The following is a 19534-nucleotide window of genomic DNA, read 5'->3' as shown; positions in this document are numbered from 1 at the left end:
GCACTCCACTGCCCAATCCTGTGTTCTCTGGGCTAGGTAGCAGCAGGCAGGGAGGAGTACAGGAGTGTCTGATGGCCGGCCAGCCAACACAGAGAATCTCAATACTTGTGTTCCACCACCATGAACCTGGGAAAAGTTGACCAGTGAGACCGGAAGTGAAGCAGTTCAGCTAAAAGCACGGCCCTATGTCCTCCACGGCTCCGCCAATCACTAAGAATAATCGTATAGTGGGTGTGCTGGGGTGCGCCCTGAGGAAACGCTAAAGGAAGCCAATCAAGCTTCCCAGCTGCAATCACATGATTGCAGAAACGTCATGCTTCCCATAGACACCTTTGTGTCCGGCGCCCACAGGCACTTAAAGGAACGTTTTCTTTTTTGATTTTTTTTTTGATCACCAGCTTTGGGGGGGAGGCGCCCCCTATTGATGGGCCACCACTGTTGTGTTCTGTACTTATGCTAATTAACCACTTATGGACCGCCCACCGTAGTTATACGTCAGTTCTTTGAAGAGAGGTATTGTTATGGCAGAAGCTAGCTGCCATAACCCAAGCATCCTCTTCTTCAGCGGGCAGTCCGCTTTCAAATAAACGTGGTCTCTGTGGCGGATTCCCTGCGAGATCACTTTTATCTCGGGGGGGAGACAGCCCCCCTCCCGCCACTCTCCGGTGCCCTCTGCCGCTTACCAGAGGCTATCAGGTCCTGTCACGTCTATGGTAAGGAGATGAGTGAGGAGAAGATGGCCCCCACCCGTCTCCATACCACTACAGGGAGGAAGCGACGTCAAAACGTCACTTCTGCCGATAGCTCTTAAAGAGACTTTTTTTTTCTTCTTTTTATTGTAACTATGAGATGTGAGGTCTTTTTGACCCCAGATCTCATATTTAAGAGGTCCTGTTATGCTTTTTTCTATTACAAGGGATTACTGAGACACCTAGGGAATACATTTAACCCCTTGATCGTCCCCTAGTGTTAACCCCTTCACTGCCAGTGACATTTATACAGTAATCAGTGCATTTTTATAGCACTGATCACTGTATAATTGTCAGGGGTCTCAAAACTGTGTCAAATATGTCCAATTTATCCCCCGCAATATCGCAGTCCCGATAAAAATCACTGCCATTACTAGTAAAAAAAAATAATAATAATAAAAATGCCATAAATCTATCCCCTATTTTGTAGACACTATAACTATTGCGCAAACCAATCAATATACCCTTGCTGTTTTTTTTTTCACCAAAAATATGTAGAAGAATATATATTGGCCTAAACTGAGGAAAACATTTGTTTTTTTTTTTAAATTGGGATATTTATTATAGCAAAAACTAAAAATTGTCGCACTTCTTTTGTTTATAGCAGAAAAAATAAAAACTGCAGAGGTAATCAAATACCAGCAAAAGAAAGCTCTATTTGTGGGGGGGGGGGCATAAATTTTGTTTGGGTGCAACGTCGCACGACCGCACAATTGTCAGTTAAAGCGACGAAGTGGCGTATAGCAAAAAATTGCCTGATCATTGAACAGCCATATTTTCCGGGGCTGAAGTGGTTAAGTGGTTAAAACAACGTTATTGAGCTGGAGTTTTGTGTTTGGACCTTTTTTTCACAATACAGTACCATACAGTAGTTAAGGATGACTAAAATATTAATTACTTGTGGCTCCTCGTTTAACAACCAATTTGTTTAACTACCTGGTCGTTGGAATGGAACCTGGTCGTTAAGTGAGGAGTACCTGTAATGAGTAATAATATTCAAAAGGTAATTGGTTCCAAATGAGGATGTCCCTTCAAAGTCAGAAGAGTTGGGAGTTAGCCATGGATTACTGCTCTTTAAACAGCTGCACTTGTTCCTCTTTGATCATAATAATCCTTCGTCATATAAAGTCAAAGTTCTATTCTAGGTTATCAGGATGTGCAGTCTGCTTCCCTCTGCTGGCTCTCTAGCATCATTGCTTCATCTGTCCCCCACGCCTCCTGCACAGCAGGGAAGGGGTTATTTTACCTTGGGCAGAGAATCGGCTAAGTCCAAGGATCTGATTGTCCCCTTTAAGTCCATCTCAGGTTTCTTAGGGAACTTCCTGAGTGACAGATGACATCACTGGAGGTGTGACCGACTGATGATGTGGAGCTGTGGCTTTGCTGGTCGAGCAAAGAGAGGAATTTTTCTGTAGCACAAGGCTATGAGTGTTCTCCTCTGTACTAAGTTCAGGTCATGAAGGGGATGTCTGTGGTAGAGATACAGGCAAAGTACAAGACAAGGCAAAGTGCAGTGACAAGAAGGACACACACAGAAATCAGAAGACTTCACAAGCATGCAGAGAGGCTGTGCGCAGCAGGCTGCCCGAGGGGTGTGGAGAGCTGAATTTGAATTGCATCTGCGACAGGCTGAAAGTAAAGAGATGCCCGCATGGAAATTACACAGCCACGTCTTCTCCTCTTGCTGTCGATAAATGAGGAAGCCGACCGCTCTCGATGTCTTGAGGTTGATCTATTTTTGGTGAGTTCACCCCGACTCAAGGAAATTTTCAGGCAGTACAAGAATATAATGCACCCTCAAGACAGGCGGTCCCATAGATTGACTCGAAACAAGTGTCAGATCATGCATGCTGATTAGACTTGTTGAACCGATTTTACATTCCTGTTGCTTTTGTCTGTTTTTCAAACTTCTTCTTAAACCTGCTGGAAAAAAAAAAGGAAAGTAATTGACTTTATTTTGTATTGCTGAATACAGGGGAATTTATGGCCACTGCTGACCGCTGTACCTGGGCACCGACGGTAGACCTACGTCATCTAATGTTTGCTCATGTTACATTAGATAAGCAAGGATGAAAGGAGACAGTTTCATGTTTTTCCCAAAACTACGAGGATGGAGACCTTGTTGGAGGGGACGTTGGAGGGCTGTTAAGTCACAGATTCTTGCAGCCAGTTTGATCTGCATGGTACTTTTTGTATATGCATGTACACAGGATTTATTGCAAAGTCCTGTGCATTTTTCCTTACTGTGGGGAACGTCTTCCCCACCAACACAGGTGACTCTCCTAATCTGGTACGAGCCCTTTGGCAAACTGAGACGGCTTGGAGACTGCCGCGTGCTTTTCAACATCACCGGTTGTCACCTAACCACCAACAGGAGCTTTGTGCAGGAGGCTGACGCCATCTTGTTCCATCACCGGGACATTGGAGACTATGGGGACTTTCCTTTCGAAAAACGGTTACCTTCCCAGAAATGGATCTGGATGAACTTTGAATCTCCGTCACATTCCTCTTGGTTGTCCTCCTTAAGTGGAATATTCAACTGGACCATGTCCTATAGGGTAGACTCAGATATATTTGTGCCGTACGGCTATTTATTTTCCAGGAAACGCTCAAAAATAATACTCCCACGGAAGAAAAAGTTGGTGGCGTGGGTTATAAGCAACTGGAACGAGGACCACGAAAGAGTTCAGTATTACAACCAACTGAGGGAGTACATAGATATAGATATCTATGGGCACTACGGGATGGATTTGAAACAGGATAACATTGTAAAAACTGTGTCGGATTATAAATTTTATCTCGCCTTCGAGAATTCACTGCACACAGATTATATCACAGAAAAGCTATGGAGGAACGCCTTCAAGTCTAGCGCGGTCCCTATTGTCATGGGTCCTAGTCGGTACAACTATGAGATGTTCATCCCACGAAACTCCTTCATCCATGTGGATGACTTCTCAAGTCCCCGCAAGCTTGCCATGTACTTGAAATTTTTGGATAAAAACATGCACATGTACCGGAGGTATTTCACGTGGAGGAAAAGGTACGATGTTCACGTGACCTCATTTTGGGACGAACATTATTGCACAGCCTGCGAAACTGTGAAGGCAGGTGGAAGTCAGCATCGAACGGTCAGAGATCTTGCAGGATGGTTTGAAAGTTGACAACACTTCTGAGTAATGAGAAGCTGTGAAATTGCATAGGTTCCATCGTTTCATAAAAAGTTGCTGCCATCAGATTTAAAGCTCTATTCCACTGCATGAGAGAACATAATCTCAAGCACAGACCAAACTACAAACACGATACGGTTCTCTAGCCAAACACATTTCTTGGCATGTTTTGCACAGTGGACCCATCATGCTTGAATAGAAACTCAAATGGTTTTTTTTTGTTTTTTTTTCGGGAAGTGGGCGAGAAATATCTCTTTTATTGATAACTGTTAAAGTAATTTAATGTCTTCAGGTTCAGTGATGCATTTTTTTTTTTCTATTTATACATTTGTGATTTATAATGGATGTGTTTTTAACTTAAGATTTTCAAAAGTAAGTTATTTTGTGGCTAAATTATTATATTTTTTTTAATGAATGAATGAATATGCCATAAAGAAAATATAACTGTTAATGTTTGCGACATTGTAACAAATTACTTGAAAGCTTTAAAGGACTACTATGCATAAATGACATCATTTTCATAACTCATTTTATGTAAAAGAGATTTTAATGGGAGTCGTCAACACATATGCTGAAGTCTCACAAGAGAATGGTTTTTCAAATATAGTGTTGGGGAGGGGGTGTTGGAGATGTTTGGCAGCCAAGATAGAGTAATACTAGTCTACAACAGCCTTTCTCAACCTTTTTAATACAGAGGAACACTTGAAATAATTTTCATGTCTTGGGGAACCTCTGCTAGATTACATCTCCAGCTCACAATGCATTTGCATGGCCAGTAATCTGCAAACATAATAATACATAAAAGAATAAATAATGAAAAGTACATAGCATATTTAATGCCCACAGCCGCTTTAACACTGCTCTAAGAAAAAAAAAAATGTTTCAGTAACAATCATGAAATGGAACAAACAACAATAATAGCTAGAAAAAAAAAAATACGGTAAAAATTGTAGTGCCCTTGACATTGGTGTTCAATTGAAAAGTGCCTTCTTTTATCGGTAGTCAGTGTAGTGGTCAAATACATTGGTGGCCAATGGGAGAAGGACCCCTGATAGTAATGGTCAGTGGGAGAAAGACACTCTTACATTGTTGACCCAATGGAAAACTGCCCCCTTCAGCACAGCTAAGAACATAATGGATAGTGGCTAGTGGGAGTTAAGAAGGGATCAGCTGAATTTAGAAACATGTATGGGCAGGATGATTGTACTCTATCAATCGGCTTGGGTACAACCAGCCTGTAAGATTTTTTGAAATGCGATTACTGCTAGTGGCTTTAGCCTATAACAGTAATCATTGTGTTCCGCCAGTCGGGAAGGCTTCCTGTGCTCCCCCACCGGCAGAATGCGATAGCGCTGCAGGAGGCACTTGTGTTGATAGGGGAATCAAGTGAAAGAAAATCGTACTACCTGTATTTATTGGTGTATAACACGCTCCAGTGTATAACACGCACCCCAAATTTAGGAGGGAAGTTTAAGGGAAAAACTTTCAGAAGGGAAGTTTAAGGAAAAAAAATTACATTTAAATGCCCATCAATGCAGCCTTATCAGTGTCCATCTGCAGCCTTGCCCAGTGTCCACCTGCAGCCTTGCCCAGTGTCCATCTGGAGCCTTGCCCAGTGTCCATCTGCAACCTTGCCCAGTGTCCATCTGCAGCCTTGCCCAGTGTCCATCTGCAGCCTTGCCCATAATTGCACTGCGGAGATAGACAGAACCGGTTGTCCTGTGTATTTGGCTCCTCTCGGCTCGTCTCACAGTCCCGCCCCTTGGCCCAGCTCCTATGATGGACACAACACCAGTCCAATGGTGGGATGTAAAGGCTAGGAGGTGGGACTGGGCGTGACTGCGAGCTGAGCGGAGCCGAGCCTTGCCAAGTACACAGTACACTCGGCTTGGTCTATTTCGGCGGCGCTCGTTTCCTCTTTCCCCTCAGAGACAGCAGGGATCGGACTATAACACGCACCCACGATTTTCCCCTGATTTTAAGGGAAAAAAAGTGCATGTTATACGCAGATAAATACAGTATCTATGTGCTGCCTTAAAAGCTCTTAATTGCTCAAGGAACCCCTAGCGATCTCTGCAGGAACCCTGGTTGAGAAACCTTGATCTACAGAATAATGGTATATAAATGTCACATTCATGCCTTTACATACAGCTGTGAATTTTATGAGTAGTAATTAATATGATGTACAGTTTTGTTTACGTTCACTATAGTGGTCCTTTACAGAGTTTGCTTGCATATTCAGTTTTGGGTGGACTGCAACTTGGTCCGTGTTGGATTGCCCATATAGCTATGTAGAGAGGGTGAGAATCAGCACTTTTTCACGCAAAGGCTGTCATTGTGTGTAGAAAATACAACTGGGATCATGGAAGTAGACCTTCCATCTGGACCTCTGAGACCTTAAGCTGGCCATACATGATTTGAATCTTTGCCCGGTTCCTAGTGAGATTCGATTCATGTATGGGCAGGCTGAATATACCCAAGGTGATCGATCAATCAACTTGGGTACAACCAGCCTGCTGGATTTTAAATGTGATTATTGTTAGTGGCTATTATAGCCGCTAGCAATAATCACTGTGTTTTTCTGGTGGCAGAACAATGACTCTGCGGGAGGGATTCCCCTGTCAACACTGCCTGTCAACCCGTAGTTGCAGGAAAGAAATTCGCCAAGAACAAAAATTGATAGTATTGCAGTTTTCCAGTACTTAGATGTGGTGGCTGCATTTGTTTTCTTTTTCACATTTGTCCTTTATTTTAACCTGATAATCCTGCCATGAACCCACTTCCTGTCCTAAGGCGACAACTTACTGAGCAACTGAGGGTGTATGAAGCTGACCATAGATGTCTTTTTTTTTTTCTTCAATCAGCCTTCAGGCCGGGTTCACACCACAGCGATGCGGGAACGCCGCAAATCCGCAGCGTTTTCCCGCATCGCATACCTCCCGCCGGCAGTTCACACTGCCCTATGCGGACGGCTGGGAGTGTCAATGATATGTTAATGACACCCCCAGATCCGTCCGCATATCGCAGTGCGATCTGCACACTCGCACAGGAATCGGATCGCATGGTGTGAACACCCATGCGATCCGATTCTGCTGCGGACCAAAAAAAGGGTCCCGTGCGAGTTTGCTGCGGGAGCGATGCGAATTCAGCCATACTATCTCCATACTATTCAGCCATACGGATCTCCCCCCGCAGCAGTGTGAACCCAGCCTCAAGCAGACAGTGAGATGGATAGAAGAATCCTCCCTACTGGAGTATTCTGACGGTGAGACTCCTCTTCTGTCAGAATACACTGATCCGCAGCTTCACCCGCTCATCTACAGAAATTTTCTAGCATTCCCTTTCTCCAGAAGACGTTCTAAAGATCCACTTCTGTCCAATGAGGATGGCCACACATAGACTGAAATGTGTCTGTTCCCTGCTGAAATGGACAAATTTCGATCCAGCTTTAGCACTACATAGCACTGTGCTGGGTCTGTATTACACCTCCCTCTCTTCTCCATAACAGGAGGAGGTGTTTGCAGTTCACAGAGATAGCAGAAAACAATTCTAACTGATAACAGTACAACGGCAGAAAGTATAGAAAGCTATTATCTTACAATATTTCTGACTGGATGAACACTTTGAACAGATACAATAAAAACCCTTTCAAGCCGGGTTCACACTAGCTGAGGCCGTGGGGGTCCAGTGGGTCCCTGTTCTCTGTTTCAGGTACGAATCAGGCCCAAATTTTTGCCTGAATTCGGACCTGAAACTGGGTCAACGACACACAGGACTCTTTCTCCGGGGTGGACTGATGGACTGTAGCCCCCCCCCCCCGGAGCTGTGTGAACCGGGTACATTGAGAGCCGGTCACAGTCTCCTGTCATGCGAATTGGATGCCGGGAAACCAGCATCCAATTCACATAAGTGTGACCACAGCCCTAATGGTAAGATGAAGATGAACGGCGCCTGTGCCGTGAGTCCAGGTTCTATCCCCACCATCCAAGTGGACATAGGTTTGGAATATAAAAGAGCCGAGCGGAACGAGGCCGAGCCCGAAGCGTGGCGAGCTTTGCTCGCCCGCGAGGGGCCCTCTAATTTTCACAACCCTATGTCCGCTTGGATGGTGGGGTTGCCACCTCCACTCACGGCGCAGGTGCCGTTCATCTTCTGAGATTTTCCGAAGCTTCTTCTGCATGCGCAGTACGGGGCGGACATTATATGATGGCAGGACACTATCTGCCAGAACACCGGTGTCCATCTGCGGTATAGCACTGTTCTTTACCCCATAGGTTCTGACTGCAATATGCCTGTTTAGGTCCTCATGCACAATGCCCCATGCCACAAGAAAGCTAATCAACACAGAAACATGGAAGAGTGACAGCAGAAATGACCAAGTGATCCATTGAGTCTGCAGGAGCAGCAGAGAACTAGGGATGTACACCTGTGCATGTTCCTAGTTCCTTAGCTATATTGTTGTTCATTCATGCATACTGATGCTGCTAAATTTGGTCTGGTCATCTAAGCCTTAATTCATTTTTCACATGTGCGCAAACACATAACTACTGGCTCATCACTATAATGGACAACCTTCTTGGCAAATAGGAATGTGTATGATGTGGGCAAGTTCTGTCACCATCTATGATAGAAGAGGAATGAAACTGCTACAGGCACATGTAGGGACTTCCAAGCATCTTTTTTTTTTTTATCTATTTTTGCACTATGCATTATTTTTTATTTTGTTTTTTTTAATTGAAGACATCCCTGCCTGTGTGGCTAATCGAGCATGGAAAATCCGACAGGGCCGTTGTACAAAAGTCAATCAGTAGATCGACTTCTGTACAACCAATCTGGCCAATGTTTAATCCATGTATGGCCGGCTTTAGATGTACCCACAATATGTAACTGAACTGCGTTTTCAGTCTTGAGGCACTTGTGAACTAGCCCCAGTCTCACAGATACTCTTTGGGAAGGCTACCTCACCCACCAGTGTCTTCCAGGGAGCTTGTATCTTGCGAGATCTCAGGTGACCGGGCAGGAGCAAGGTCTACCTCATCATGGGGAGATGGGGGAGTCAATGCAGCCCAAGAAGTAAAGGGAGAGAGATTGCTCTGCCCTTAGTGTAAAAGGGCTGCTTAGAGGAGAGGGATACCATTGCAAAGGTATTCCAGGAAAGCAAAGCCTGGAGTTGGAAGTAAAGCCCCATACACACGATCAGAAATTCTGCCAGCAAAAATCAGATGTTAGCTTTTGGTCAGAAATTCCGACCATGTGTACGCATCATCGGACTTTTGCTGGCAGAATTCCGACCAGCAAAAGATTGAGAGCAGGTTCTCTATTTTTCGGTTGAAAGTAAAAAAGTACCAATCGGAAATTCCGATTGTCTATACAAATTCCTACGCATGCTCGGAAACAATTAGACTCATGCTCGCATTGAACTTCATTTTCTCGGCTTGTCGTAGTGTTGTACGTCACCGCGTTGTTGACGGTCGAAAGTTCAGAGTACTTTTGTGTGACAATGTGTATGCAAGCCAAGGTTGAGCGGAATTCCGTCGGAAAAAACATCCAAGTTTTTTCTGACGGAAAACCGCTCGTGTGTACGGGGCATTAGAATCGTTTTTTCTTTCTCATTGCCAAATAAAAACATTTCCAACTGAGCCTTTAGTAAGTTTGGACAATTGGGGTGAAGGTCCGCTTTAAGGAAACATTTCATTAAAGAAGCAAAACATTACAGACCTCCTTTTGAAAATGCTAGTTATATGCTAGCGCAGTGATGGCGAACCTTGGCACCCCAGATGTTTTGGAACTACATTTCCCATGATGCTCAAGTATACTGCAGCATGGATGAGTATCATGGGAAAATGTAGTTTTCAAAACATCTGGGGTGCCAAGGTTTGCCATCACTGTGCTAGAGTGATGCATTGCAGCCAGACAAGTAAGACTTTTAGAAGAAGAGGTCAACAGTTGCAGCTTACATGTCCCCTTTGTATAGCTTTCCTTTACATCGTTTGTTACCCATTTCATATTCCTGATATGTGTCTTCTCTATCATGTACTTGTATGAGAAAGCATCCTTTTCTCTTTGTACAGCTTCACTTGTGTGAAATCCTTGGTGTTCCTGCTAGTCCCTCTGCTTTTCTATTAAAAACTGACCACACTAAGCAGGAGAGCACACTGTGATCAGTTCTCTAGCTGTGCTGGGAACTCATCCTGCTCTCAGAGGGAATGAGATAATTTATAAAAAGGGGAGAAAAAAAAGTAATTATAACGTTTTTTTTTATCTATACACAAATTTTTTGCCTTTCATGTCTATTTCAAAATGATCGGGTTGTTTTACAAGGCGATCGTTTACAACCACATTAAATTGTGGGTGGACCTGCCGTCTGCAGTGTTCAATCTGTGTCTATTGTTTTATATTGCTTGTCTTGGCAGACTGCCCTATTGGTGAGAAGCAGAGCTACCTAACATATACCCCCGTCGTTTGCTTTACTAAAGGAGTAGAGGCTGTTAATTTAGCAAAGTCATTGGTTACTTTGCAAGGTTTATGTTCAGCTTATTAGTTAAAGTGGAACTTCACTCCAAAAGGGAAGTTCTGTTTTAACACCTCTTTCGCTCTTCCTCTCCCATTTCCCAGGTACCCACTCCCACTTCCACTCTGACCATCTAGGCCATGGGTCTCAAAACTTTTTGAATAAGGAGACAGTTTATGGTCTTTCAAACATGGGGGGGGCGGACTTTGGCCATTGGGAGTACAAATTATCCTGTCGTCAGAGACAGTAAGCAATGCTTCTTTGGTATTGGGGGTAGTACCCCTCTCTGCTTGAGAGGGGATATGATTTCATTATACAAATACTATACTGCTGACCCCACTATAGGGTTAAAAAATTTTCACAGAAGGGTGTTTAACAAGACTCATGGCCACTCATTAAAATTAGAAGAAAAGAAGATTAACCTTAAACTACGTAAGAGTGGCAAGAATGTGGAATTCCCTTCCACAGGTCTAAGCGGGGGGCATTGATAGTTTCAAGAAACTATTAGATAAGCATCTGAACGACCGCAACATACAAGGATATACAGTGGGATCGAAAGTTTGGGCACCCCAGGTAAAAATGTGTATTAATGTGCATAACGAAGCCAAGGAAAGATGGAAAAATCTCCAAATGGCATCAAATTACAGATTAGAAAAAGTTTGATTTTATTTCCATCATTTACACTTTCAAAAATTACAGAAAACCAAAAAATGGCGTCTGCAAAAGTTTGGGCGCCCTGCAGAATTTATAGCATGCACTGCCCCCTTTGCAAAGCTGAGACCTGCCAGTGTCATGGATTGTTCTCAATCATCGTCTGGGAAGACCAGGTGATGTCAATCTCAAAGGTTTTAAATGGCCAGACTCATCTGACCTTGCCCCAACAATCAGCACCATGGGTTCTTCTAAGCAATTGTCTAGAAAACTGAAACTGAAAATAGTTGATGCTCACAGAGCTGAAGAAGGCTATAAGAAGATAGCAAAGCGTTTTCAGATGTCAATATCCTCTGTTCGGAATGTAATTAAGAAATGGCAGTCATCAGGAACAGTGGAAGTTAAAGCAAGATCGGGAAGACCAAGAAAAATATCAGACAGAACAGCTCGCAGGATTGTGAGAAAAGCAATTCAAAACCCACGTTTGACTGCACGATCCCTCCAGAAAGATCTGGCAGACACTGGAGTTGTGGTACACTATTCCACTATAAAGAGATACTTGTACAAATATGGTCTTCATGCAAGAGTCATCAGAAGAAAACCTCTTTTACGTCCTCACCACAAAAATCAGCGTTTGAACTTTGCAAATGAACATATAGACAAGCCTGAAGCATTTTGGAAACAAGTTCTGTGGACCGATGAGGTTAAAATAGAACTTTTTGGCCAGAATGAGCAAAGGTACATTTGGAGAAGAAAGGGCACAGAATTTAATGAAAAGAACCTCTGTCCAACTGTTAAGCATGGGGGTGGATCAATCATGCTTTGGGGTTGTATTGCAGCCAGTGGTACAGGGAACATTTCACGAGTAGAAGGGAAAATGGATTCAATAAAATTTCAGCAAATTTTGCATGGTAACTTGATGCCATCTGTGAAAAAGCTGAAGTTAAAGAGAGGACGGCTTCTACACATGGATAATGATCCTAAACACACCTCAAAATCCACGGGGGATTACATCAAGAGGCGTAAACTGAAGGTTTTGCCATGGCCTTCACAATCTCCTGACCTCAACATTATTGAAAATCTATGGATAGACCTTAAAAGAGCAGTGCGTGACAGACAGCCCAGAAATCTCAAAGAACTGGAACACTTTTGTAAGGAAGAATGGGTAAAGATACCTCAAACAAGAATTGAAAGAATCTTGGCTTGCTACAAAAAGCATTTACAAGCTGTGATACTTGCCAAAGGGGGCAGTACAAGATATTAACTCTGCAGGGTGCCCAAACTTTTGCAGACACCATTTTTTTGTTTTCTGTAATTTTGAAAGTGTAAATTATGGAAATAAAATCTAACTTTTTTTGACATATTATAAGAATGTCTAATCTGTAATTTTATGCCATTTGGAGATTTTTCCATCTTTCCTTAGCTTCGTTATGCACATTAATACACATTTTTCCTGGGGTGCCCAAACGTTCAATCCCCACTGTACAATGTAATACTGACATATACTTGTGTCTTTTTTCAACCTCATCTACTATGTAACTATGTAATAGTTTCCCATCGTCTGTGTCAGTGGGAGAAATACTGCCCCATTGTTGGTGTCAGTAGCAGTAATTATGGCCATTGTTGGTGTCAGTGGGAGGAATAGTGCCTAGTATCAGTGGGAGGAAAACTGATGCTGGACGATGCTGGATCCTTGGAAAGGTAAGTGTCCTTTTTTTTTTAAGTCAGCAGCTACGGTATTTGTAGTTCCTGACTTTTAGGCCTCTTTCACACTAGGGCACTTTGCAAACCCGCCTGCAAAGCGCCACTGCAGCGCCGCTTTTCGGGGGCGGTTTTAACCCTTTTTCGAATGCTAGTGGGGGGGTTAAAAATTCCCCACTAGCAGCCGAACAGCGCCACTAAAACGGCGGTAAAGCGCCGCTAAATATAGCACCACTTTACCGCCATCGCCTGCAACGCCCCAGTGTGAAAGTAGCCTTAATTGTATTGATTAGACCGATGAACCACTTTAGGATGAGGCTATATTCTTTTTGATATCCCAATCCTGTGCATCGGAAATAAGGGGAAAATAATTTAGTTTTGCTTGCATTTAATTGAATGATTGAAGGGAACACATTTTCATTTAATTCATTAACCTAAGTTAATATTCACTTTACAAAATGAAAAACATACTTTATTCATTTTGTAAACCAACCTCACAGCATTGGATGCTACTCTGCCTCCGATACAATGTGAATAAATTCTTATTGGTCAAAGGACAGTGTGATGATTTACAGCAGAAAATAGTTTTTGATTTACTGAGGAGGCAGTGGCTGCATAGTTGCCAACAGTCCCGATTTTCACATGTTGCGGTCTGACCGTGTCCCGGGAAGAATCACAGGAAATTGGCTTTGTCCCAGACGACCGCAGCTTCCGCCTATAAAAACATGGCAACGGGCCAACTGTGAAGCTGCACATGCGCCAATCACGCTCGGGTAACCTCGACCTCGTTCAGCTGTTCGGGCTCAGGTGGGGGGCATATGACATCATGGTGCCGCCCTGAATGCATTGGGCATGCCCCTCGAGACATAGGTGAACGAAGTGGCTGGACTGTGAGAAGACGAGTGCAGGGACCGATCAGGACGGGACACAACAGGACTGAAGGTGATTATCACCCCCATCTTCTCTCTACACAAGTTCTCCTCATTGCTCTGTGCTGTCAGTTGTGTCCTTAATCTCTGACCATCTCTATCATGTCCACAATCTCTGACCCCATCTTTTGTAGTAGGTCTGCAGTCTCCTGTAGCATGTCATATCCGCACCCTCTCTGACCATCTCCTGTATGATGTCCGCACATTCTCTGACAATCTCCTGTATCATGTCTGCACACTCTCTGACCGTCTCCTGTACCATGTCTGCACACTCTCTAACCATCTCCTGTACCATGTCTGCACATTTTCTGACCATTTCCTGTAGCATGTCCGCACACTCTCTGACCATCTCTTGTAACATGTCCGGACACGCTCTGACCATCTGCTGTATCATGCCTGCACACTCTCTGACCGTCTCCTGTACCATGTCTGCACACTCTCTGACCATCTCCTGTACCATATCTGCACATTTTCTGACCATCTCTTGTAACATGTCCGCACACTCTCTGACCATCTGCTGTATCATGTATGCACACTCTCTGACCATCTCCTGTATCATGATCACACATTCTCTGACCATCGCCTGTAGCATGTCCGCACACTCTCTGACTGTCTCCTGTACCATGTCTGCACACTCTCTGACCATCTCCTGTATCATGTCTGCACATTCTCTGACCATCGCCTGTAGCATGTCCGCACACTCTCTGACCATCTCTTTTAGCATGTCCACTCTAGTGATGGGCAAACTTCCGATGGGACGTTTCGCGAACCGTGAACGTGGCCAAAAGTTTGCGAACCGCAAAGTTCACGGCGGACCCCATTGACTTTAATGGCAGGCGAGCCTTAAAAACCTACAGGTCATATTTTCAGCCACAAAAAACTTAACACATGGACACTGACATAACAAAAGTATTATGTGAATCTGGGATCGACAACGACAAGCATTCTTTTTTTATCTGTGAAATTTTGACAATTCAGGAGCGCATGAATGCCATGGAGGAGAGGCAAGGTCAGGGCCGGCTATGAAGGGGGTGCAGGAGATGATCAGTGCTACAGTCAGGACAGTGTCCCATTGTGCCAATCTGTGCTTGAGCTGGTCCATATCTCCCTCTGAACTCCCCTCCACTTCCTCTCTTGTGGGCACCCATGTGACATCACTAGACACGTCATCATTGATGTCACCTTCCCCACCGCTATAATAAGAGATCTCGGAATAGGCAGCAACAGCGGGGACCAACCTCCTCCTTGGGCTGATCTGGGTACTGTCGTCAGACTGCTGAGTGGCGGTTATTGCAACCTCCTCTGCCTGATCCAATGCCAAGAATGGCTGTGCATCTGAAATGTCTTGTGATGGATCAAAAAATAATTCCTGTGACTCAAGCGGAAGGTATATGGTGGTGGTGGTGTTGGTGGTAGTGTCTTTGGGGGTGCACACAGTAGAGAGAAGAAGAGGGTGCAGATCGAGAGGATGAGGAGGGTGCAGAAGAGTAAGGCTGAGTGAGCCACTCAACCAAGTCTGGTGCGTCCTTTGACGTAATTGCACGCGCCTTCTGCAATTTGCCACTTTGGCTCAAGTCTGTTGCTCCTGCCCTACCCCTACCACCCCTGCGGAAGGGCCAGCCTCTTCCTCTGCCTGTCATTTTTTAAATGACCCTGTGACAAAAGAAGTGCAGTATGTATGTGGAAGAAGGTATATAACACCCCGCTTCAATCTGTCATTTTTGGGGGCCACTTGTCTATCACACCAGTTATAATACTTTTTTTTTAATTGCGTTTGTCACTCTTTGTAGTATCGCTGCAGAACCACTCAGCACTCACAATGCTGCACAGTGGAAATGCACTATACTATGCTTTCTCTATGTGAAAGTATTTTATACGTGTATTACACCCCTATATACTGCACACCAAATAGTACACCTATACAAGTCCTTAAAAGGACCTTTGTGGACCTAGTAGCTAGTGATTTGCAGACTGTCCCTCAGTCCCTACACTGATAAAAGACAGCTGCCGAATCGGTCAGCAGTCAAGTATAATAGGCTTTCTATATTTGAAAGAAAGTATATTATACGTGTACAACCCTATATACTGTACACCTATACTAGTCCTTAAAAGGACCTTTGTGGATCTAATAGTAATAGCTAGTGATTAAACTGACTGTCCCTGCTCCACACAGCGTCCTGTCCCTACGCTGACAAAAGACAGCTGCAGAATCAGTCAGCAGTGCACTCAGCAATCAGCAGCACAGCCATCAGCAGCAGTGCACCAGAACCCTATATACTGTACACCTATACCAGTCCTTAAAAGGACCTTTGTGGACCTAATAGTAATAGCTAGTGATTAAATTGACTTTCCCTGATCCTCACAGCGTCCTGTCCCTACACTGACAAAAGACAGCTGCAAAATCGGTCAGCAGTGCACTCAGCAATCAGCAGCAGCGCACCAGAACCCTATATACTGTACACCTATACCAGTCCTTAAAAGGACTTTTGTGGACCTAATAGTAATAGCTAGTGATTAAACTGACTGTCCCTGCTCCACACAGCGTCCTGTCCCTACACTGACAAAAGACAGCTGCAGAATCGGTCAGCAGTGCACTCAGCAATCAGCAGCACAGCAGTCAGCAGCAGTGCACAAGAACCCTATATACTGTACACCTATACCAGTCGTTAAAAGGACTTTTGTGGACCTAATAGCTAGTGATTTGTGTCACTACAGTCTGTCCCTGCTCCACACCGCAACCTCTCCCTACACTGACAAAAGACAGAATGTAAAATGGCCGCCAGATCAGGTCTATTTATAAGGTAGGGGGAATGTCCAATTGTCCATGTGCTGAAATGTCTCAATTGGCTGTCCCGTACCCCATGATGGATGTGTCATCATGGATCAAAGTACTTTCACAATGTAAACGCATATGTCCGCCGCGCAAACAGCGCCAGAAGTCCGCCGGTTTGGCGAATCGTGAACATGCAAAATTTGCTGCCGACCGACCACCGGGCAAACCGCAAGGCCATCCCTAGTCCACACATTCTCTGACCATCTCCTGTAGCATATATAAAAAACAAACAGAATCTTGCAAGCTACCATGTGAAAATCAAAATGATATTTAGAGATGATTAAAGGACAGCTGCTAGCATTGATCACGTCCCAAATGCTCGGGCCAAAAAGTTTTATACCAATATAATGCTGCGCTATCCAAATGCAATCATACAGTAACGGTACTAAATCGTAATATTACTGGCTGCAGTTAAATAGTGGTGGTGAGATATTCTATTCCTATATAAAAAATCTAGTAAACATAATAATGCAAACTTATGCAATTATAAGTTGCGATCATGAACAATGAAAAAATTGCAATCCTATGCGATCCTCCCAATTACAACCTGTGCAGTATATACACATGTAGCATTCATATGCAATAGAGAAATTTGCAATCCTGTGCGATAATTGCGATACTGCGATAATTGCAGTGACAACCTGTAATTTACATAAATCTATATAAAAGTGCATAAATATACAATAATCAATATAGAAATAAAGTGAACCGTGTTTAAAGTGCTTTTGTGCCAAACTAATTCATGCATTAATCTGTGTCCATAAAATCGCAGCATAAAGTCTATTCATAACTACTCCATTCTTCTGGTGCTCATTGCAGATGATAAAACAGATGATATACAGTAAAGTGCTCGTGTCTACTCTTGTGCTCCCCCTTTGGTGTATGCACTCACCTTAGAACATGTGACCTTGCACCTAAGCTTGGTCAAAACACATTTTTTTCCCCCTGAGGAAGATTTGTTTTGCGGTTTAATCTCTTGGTGCAGAGAGTGTGCATATATGGGGCCTCTCGTCAGGTGGGCCTTGACGTCGAGAGGTCACATGCTTTTTTTTTTTTTTAAGCCCCTTGCATGTGAAACACACAAAAAAACTTCACCCGGTGCCAAAAAAATGTGCACACAAAAAAGTGCAACGGGTACACAAGCCCTCTGAAATCAGTAGGCCTTGCCCTGAATCCCCCGGGGCGTTAGGCTCCTGACAGGGACAAGGGTACTTAAAACTTGGCCGAGACCAGACAGACCCCTTTCTTTGGAAGGTCTGCCGAAACAGACCCACCCAAGTACTAGGCAGGGCTCCCCTGAAGGGAGACCCCAACAGAGAGAAGGTGAACAAAGCCAAAAGTCCATGTCCACCCCTCCCCTGACTCTCAGTGCATGCTCGTGGACCTGCTACCCTACTCATCACACGTGCAAGTGGCAAAAACGTGACAAACAAATGTAGCACTGACCCCTGAAGGAGCGGCTGAATTAATTGGGCTTACCGTTACCTTCTTCACCTCGTGCGTGTCTAGGGGATTCCCGAGGTAGATGGCCCAAGAACTGTAGAGAATGACGCCAGATCCACTTAAGGGATTTTTATTTGCAAAAGGATAAACAAAAACACAGTCTCTCAACGTAGGGTTAGAGGATTTAGGTAGGAAAGTCCAGGTACTCTTAGTACTAAGTCAAAGTAGGAAAAAGTCTCTCACATTAAGAAATCCAGAGAATAGCCATTCACAGCTGGATCCTCACCCTTATCGGATAGTCCTTCTCTCACCAGGCCTAGCAGCCAACAGGGTGCTTAAATCAAACAATGCAAAGCCTCTGCCACAGATTTGCTATAGGACACTTGAATAAAGTCTCTGCAACAGACTTGATATAGGACACTTGAATAACTGAAAGGATATAGAAGTTTAGAGAACCCTCGTACAGCACCAGTATCTTGCAGCTGGTCCGGCGATACCATACGAGATCAGATTCGCTTAGGGTCTTTCAACTTAGCCTCCAGGCTCTTTCTGAGAAGCCAACCCTTTCGTGGTCTTCCCCCAAAGAGTTCTCCCCTGGATGCTTTTATAGTTGCTGGGCCTCTCCATTAACCAAGATGGCACCAGACCCCCTTGTAATCCTTCCTTCAGTTACTTTGCCTCGGGCTAGCCAGCCCCGAGACTTAGAGTCGGGTGGGTCCGCACCCCAGGCCATAAGAGCCCTGGGGGCACAGGCCCAACTGACGCCAGTATAGACGCCCAGACGCTGACCCCTACCGAAAACGGCCTTCCAGGTGCAATGACACCATTGGATTTGCATCTGCCCTCCCCACACTCGGGAGTGACATCAGCGCCTCCTCTGGCAACTGATAAGAACAGATACTACACTTGATCTTAGCCAAAAGGCAGAGAATCGATAGTTGAAAGGTCACATATTTGCGTACCTAAATGTAAACAAACCTGTGCCAAGAGCACTACTTGCGGTCGGGAGCTTTCCGATCATGTGACCACTGTGACAGTCAACCATGGGGGTCACATATTGTTAAACTCTGGCCCTCCTCCCGGCATCAGAAGATTAGAAAGGGCCATGAGCAGTGTTGCCAACCTACCAGAAATTTACTGGCACGACACCCAAAATTTACTGGCACAGCCAAGTTTTTACTGGCATTTTACAAAAGTTACAAAATTATCGTTTGTACTGCCAATTTCAGTATTTAGGCTACAAACAAGTACACTATGCAAATAGCAATGTGATTTAAGGTAGATAGTAAGGTAAAAAAAAACATATTTATATTTTATTTTCGATATATTAAGGGCAGATTATATAGTCCATCAGTTTTTGTCACCTATGTCCAACTGGAGAGATTTCTCCTACATTTCAATTCCATAACCACCACAGAAAGTGAGGTGAAATCCCCAGTCGCCAGTGGCAAAACTACCAGTCGCAGCTGTCAGTTCTCCCTTTCTCCTCTCTTGCACGGGATGAGAGAGGAGACAGACGATCTGCTCCATCTCCAAACCCCCTCCCCTCT

The 19534-nt window shown here is 44.2% G+C and overlaps 1 protein-coding gene and 1 pseudogene across 1 annotated transcript; one reads left to right on the top strand and one right to left on the bottom strand.

The window, feature by feature from the left end:
- The first annotated feature begins 1979 nt into the window (after window positions 1-1979).
- On the top strand, window positions 1980-4440 carry FUT4 (fucosyltransferase 4). The gene is made up of 2 exons (XM_077484956.1): window positions 1980-2490; window positions 2725-4440. Exon 2 carries the CDS (start codon window positions 2819-2821, stop codon window positions 3908-3910), a length of 1092 nt encoding a protein of 363 aa, XP_077341082.1. The 5' UTR covers window positions 1980-2490; window positions 2725-2818; the 3' UTR covers window positions 3911-4440.
- Window positions 4441-18809: 14369 nt separating this feature from the next.
- Window positions 18810-18920, bottom strand: LOC143986629 (U2 spliceosomal RNA; annotated as a pseudogene).
- Between the last annotated feature and the right edge of the window lie 614 nt (window positions 18921-19534).

The sequence above is a fragment of the Lithobates pipiens genome, unplaced genomic scaffold, assembly GCF_037356315.1.
Source record: "Lithobates pipiens isolate NorthernLeopardFrog02 unplaced genomic scaffold, aLitPip1_a1.2 Scaffold_17, whole genome shotgun sequence".
In the NCBI taxonomy this organism is placed as follows: domain Eukaryota; kingdom Metazoa; phylum Chordata; class Amphibia; order Anura; family Ranidae; genus Lithobates; species Lithobates pipiens.
Note: the sequence above shows the minus strand (reverse complement) of the source record. Positions and strands in the feature narration are given on the sequence as shown.

Coding starts and splice junctions, on each gene's coding strand:
- FUT4 (XM_077484956.1), top strand. CDS start 2,819: ATGAAAGGAGACAGTTTCATGTTTTTCCCAAAACTACGAGGATGGAGA.